At 36.5% G+C, this 5,214-nt stretch overlaps 1 protein-coding gene across 1 annotated transcript in view; it reads left to right on the forward strand.

The window, feature by feature from the left end:
• The window catches only part of LOC107561592 (lysine-specific demethylase 4B-like), a 51,636-nt gene extending 48,657 nt beyond the window's left edge, over nt 1-2,979 (forward strand). Inside the window, exons 15-16 of the mRNA XM_016246064.1 lie at nt 2,415-2,658; nt 2,731-2,979. Coding sequence (XP_016101550.1) covers nt 2,415-2,658; nt 2,731-2,979 — 493 coding nt within the window. The remainder of the gene's footprint in view (nt 1-2,414; nt 2,659-2,730) is intronic.
• Nucleotides 2,980-5,214: the final 2,235 nt, after the last annotated feature.

Here is a 5,214-nt window from a genome sequence, read left to right on the forward strand (position 1 = left end):
ATTTGTTTAAGTTTAAGTTTCATTTTCTATTGTTTACATTTTTTCTGTTTCTTGATGGCTGTTTTTCTTTTGTTTGCTCTCTCAGTTTCTTATTATTTTGTTGGCTTCTACTTTTTCATTTTTCATTAATTCCCTAATTCATCCATTAGTTTGCTTCTGTTTTCATTTGTTAATTTGTGTTTTTTCATTTAGTTTCTTTCTTTTGTCTGATTTGTTCTTTTACTCTGTTCCTTTAGTCTGTTTTTTCTTTCGTTTGTATCTTCATGGTTTCTTTTGTTGTTTCGCCGTCATTCTCTCTTTCTCAGAGGATATGATGCATTATTAATGATGTGCAATGCTTGAATAATCAGGCGTCATTGCTCACTGTGCTAAATGAACTGCATTGATTATATAGGCAGGTTTCTCCTCCTCCGCCGCGCGTCTGAATGCTGCTCAATGCGTCGGCACAAACACACAACCCAAAGCAACTTCAGCACACGATGACATGAAAAACATGCTATAAACTTCTTATACTGTTCATGCATCTGACTTCACACAGGTTTGCTAGAAATCAGTGCCAGTAACGAAAGACCATCAAACACTTAGTCTAGTTATTTGCACAGCTTCACTCTAGAACAAGAAACAGCGTCGTATTGTAGATTAAAAGGAGGTCGCTTTATCTTCCCGCTCGCCACGCTCTTGATGTATGAATAAATAACTGCGAGCTGGATGCTCGTAAATCACGCATTTTTTCCCCTTCTCTTGTCCGTTGGCCTGTCTTGCGATCAATCCCTGGCGAATGATAAATCAGAGGCTTTCACCGGCCGATGAAATATTTCCGAGCCGGCGCCGCATCGAAAGGCCGTCGTACATTACGGCCGCTTGGCCACAGGGGGTTGAAATGAAGTATTGACAATTTAATAAAGAATTTTTATTCCCGTCGATATTCCTCTGTGTGTGTGCGCGCGTTTGGAGGCGGTTTATGTGGAAATGGAGGAGAAGAGGAGAGAGACGGGGATGAACGGACACCACATGTTTCCATTTGAGAGGATATTTGCAAGAAATGCTGAAATATCAAGCGCATTGATTTTCAATACACTCTCGTGCCACAAATTCGGGCCCAATTTCTGCATTTTAAGTCAAGGTGGAATCAAGATGGACGGTGTTTGTGAACATTTCTGCTGTTCACTTTGTTAGTAAATGTTCATCTTTGTAATCTTTCATCAGAGCTGCTGCTGCGCTCTTGAAATTACTTTGGTTTTAGCTGACACATGGAAATAATGTTAGCCAAAAGCCAAATAGCTGTTTAGCATTGGCATTCGGCTCAGGCGCCGTTCTGGTATGATAATATCACTTTTTTTCATTGAATATCTGGTTTATTACTGAATGTCTGCTTTTTGGTTTGTTTTCCTTCGTTTGCTTGGTGTTCGTTCGTTTGTTTCGTTTCTTTCTTTTATTTGGCTGTTAGTTTTTTTTTTATCATTATATTCTTAATTTGTTTTTTTGTTTTCTTGACTGTTTTTCAGTTCTGTCTTTCATTCATCTTTTATCATTTTTTTGTTTTGGTTCTTTTAGGTCATTTTCTACATTTGTTTTGCTTTTTTATATATATTTGTTTTTCTGCTTTTGTTTGTGCTTTATTCATTTATTTTATTTTGTTTGTTTTCTTTAGTTTTGCTCTATCATTCATTCTTTGTTTCTTTTTTCCTTTTATTCTTTTCAGTTTTTTCTGTTTGTTTTAGTTTTTTCCTTTCTACTTCTGTTTTCCTTCTTTCTTTTCTCTATTTTTTCTTTTGTTTCTTTGAGCTCATTCCCTCTACTTTTGTTTCCATTAGTTCATATATTTTTTTAGTTTTTATTGTTTTAGTTCCTTCGTTCATTCTTTTGCTTGTACTCTTTCTTTTGTTGTTTATTTTCTATTTTCTTTATTTTATTCATTGTTTGTTTTGTTTGTTTCATTCATTCTTTTTTCTGTTTTTTGTTTATTTGTTTTAGTTTGTTTCTTTCTCTACGCGTGTTTTCATTCATTTATATGTTTGTTTGTTCTTTTTGTTTCTATTTCTTTTTGATTGTTTGTTCTTTCATTCTTCCGTTTGTGTCTTTTATTTTATTTATTTATTTTACTAGTTTGTTGCTTTGTTCTCCATTTCTGTTTGTTTATTCCATTTTTCTTTGTAGTTTTTTTTTTAATGAACTCTTATGCTTTTTCTTTGGAGGTTTTTATACTTTTCTACTATCTTTGTGATTATTTTGGATGTTTTATTGTAGTTCACACATTAATAAATGTTTGTATTTGTAATATTTTATTAAAAAAGACGTTCTTTAGCTGTTTAACATTAGCCTAATAGCTTTATAGCACTGAACTTCCATTCGGCCTTTGCTCCAGTGCCCTTTTCCTGATGGATAAAATCACTTTTCGTCATTGAGTATGGAAGTTCGTCATGCTACAAAGGTTGCAACTCAAGTTTCATGTTTCCTCGTTACGATTTGCAGAAGTGCGTCTACTGCCACAAGACGACCAAGCAGATCTTCGGCGCGTGTATCCAGTGCTCGTTGGACAACTGCTCCACGTCCTTCCACGTCACCTGCGCCCTCCTCGCCGGAGTCGTCATGAAGCCGGCCGATTGGCCGTATGTGGTGTCCGTCACTTGCCACAAACACAAACAGACCAATCAGAAGGTGCGTAGCTGCTATAGAAGGGATCTCAATGCACACAGTGATCCTCAAACTGACGCTTTGCCTCCACTGCAGGTCAAAAACAGCTCCCGCGAGCTGTCTTTAGGTCAGGAGGTCATCGGGAGGAGCAGCAACGGTTGGTTCTATCGCTGCACCATCACCGGCATCGGCACGCAGAACTACTACGAGGTCAACTTTGATGACGGCTCCTACTGTGATAATGTCTTCCCAGAGAACCTGCTGGTGAGAATGTTTTTTCATTATTATGGTGATCATGGTTGCCAAGTGGCTTTGGTCTGGAAGTCCATTTCCACGACTAAATAAAAATAAAAAAAGGTAATTGCAACTTTACATCTCACAATTCTGACTTCTTTCTTTCAGATTTGCAAGATATATAAACTTTTGTTTTTTAGTTTATATCACAACTCTGACTTAATTTCTCCGAATTGTGAGTATCTGCGCAATTCTGACTTTATAGCATGCATTCGTGAGTTTATATTTCACAATTCTGAGAAAAGTCAGGATTACGTGATATAAACTCGCAATTGCGAGAGAAAAAAAATCGAATCGCGATGGAAAAAGTCACATTTGTGATAAAAAGTAAGAATTGTGTGGAAAAGTCCAAATTGCATGATATAATAAGTCGCAATTGCACCCGGTCACAGTTCAAATAGACAGTCTATATCTGTACAGTTTCAGGTATTTTTATCTGTACTCAAGTGTTCGGGGGGGGGTGGGGGGGGAGGAAGAGTTTTAGCTGGGCTCATGGGATTTAACAAGTATTTAAATGTCTTTTGTCACATATAGGTTTAATATTTGTATAAAGAAAATCAATTATGGCAGCATCAGAAGCTACAGTTTTCAGTTAGTGTACACATTTGTGTTACGATAGATTCGCGCGTCTTCATGTATTCTTCTATAATCAAAGATAAAATGTTTTTTCAGACACCGATGATTTGTTTTTGTAGCATACTTGGTAGACGTTGATATTGAATACTATTCACCTTGTCTGTTTTTTTTTTTATGATTACCGTTGTTGTTATGATGGTTATTTTTAGTGATTTTTATTTTGGTGAATCTTTGCAACACAATGTCGGAAGATGGAAAAAAAGCTGAATTTATCATTTTTATTCAAGAGGTTGAAGTGGCGTACATTTAAGCGTATAGTCATAGGTGATATTAAACAGATACGCAATCTGCCTTCTCAAGGTGCTATAGAGGTCTTAGACTACTGAGAGGCGATCCGGGTCAAGTGACCCACAATGAGGTGTACATACTAGATGTCCTGCTCATGAATTGGAAAAATTTTCTTCAGTGTAACTTCTAGTCTTATCAAATGCCATGTCACATTCAAATAAAGGGTCTGGTTGTCGCTTTGTATTTCTTTTCTCCTTTTTGTTGTTTGCCCATCCTGGTTTCATTTTCTGATGTGAGCGATTATCGATCGGCACACCTCCTCCACCGATATTTGCGAGTTCATCATCCATATAGCATTGAGAATTTGCTTCAGCGCCCCTCTATTGATTTGGAAACAAACACTCTGATAAGACCTTTGCAGACAGGATCGTCATTCCGACTGAATCCAAAACGAACCCAGTACATAGCTTTGGGGGATGCCGCACTCTTCAGACCCTTTTCACAATCCCTTGCTCCCAATTCTTCGCTAAACCGAAAGAATGGCCACATATTTTTAGATGGAATAATCATTCATTTGAGCATGCCAAAGATTTTGGAGAATTGGTCAAAATGCAAGATAAATTAATGCAAGGAAAGTCCCCAGATGAAGTTATTAAAATATTAAATTGACAGCCCTTCATTTTCTATATATTCTCATACATCTTGATTTCTTTTTAAAATGTCATACTATTATTCCTCCCACTTTCATTTTGCATATTTTTTTTAATAATAACATCTGAATTACACCTTTACGTATGAAGTGCATACTGAGGTTTGAAACTCATGAGTGCTCTCCTTTCGTTCAATGTGACAACCACCATTCTCATCTCAACACTGTTTGTTGTTTTCCGCCCGCCAGTGACGCCTACGGCTGCTCTGACACTAGATGCAGTGTGTCGATGGCATTTGTACTCCTCTGTTTCTGGGGTTTCTGCTTTGCATTAACAGAAACGTCACAAGGGGCAGGTTTAATAAATTAACCCACCACAGCTTGCATACTTATGATGGCAAATGTTTATCTGTGCAGAAGTACTAGGAAAGATTGTAATAAAATGTGAAGTGAAACTGTGCTTTATGTTTTACTGTATTTATTTCACTGGGAAAGCAATGAAAAACCTGGTTTAAATAACACCAGTAAAAATAAATACATGTATGAATGAATATTAAGTAGGTAATTGTAGTAATAATTAATCAATAATCAAATATTTTTACATTTATAATATAAATCATTCATAAAAAGTTAAGAAACGCAGAGAAGTTTCAATGTTGAATTTATATACAGTGGGGAAAAGTATTTAGTCAGCCACCAATTGTGCAAGTTCTCCCACTTAAAAAGATGAGAGAGGCCTGTAATTTTCATCATAGGTATACCTCAACTATGAG

This window comes from Sinocyclocheilus grahami, unplaced genomic scaffold (assembly GCF_001515645.1).
Source record: "Sinocyclocheilus grahami isolate Dianchi unplaced genomic scaffold, SAMN03320097.WGS_v1.1 scaffold782.1, whole genome shotgun sequence".
Classification (NCBI taxonomy): Eukaryota; Metazoa; Chordata; class Actinopteri; order Cypriniformes; family Cyprinidae; genus Sinocyclocheilus; species Sinocyclocheilus grahami.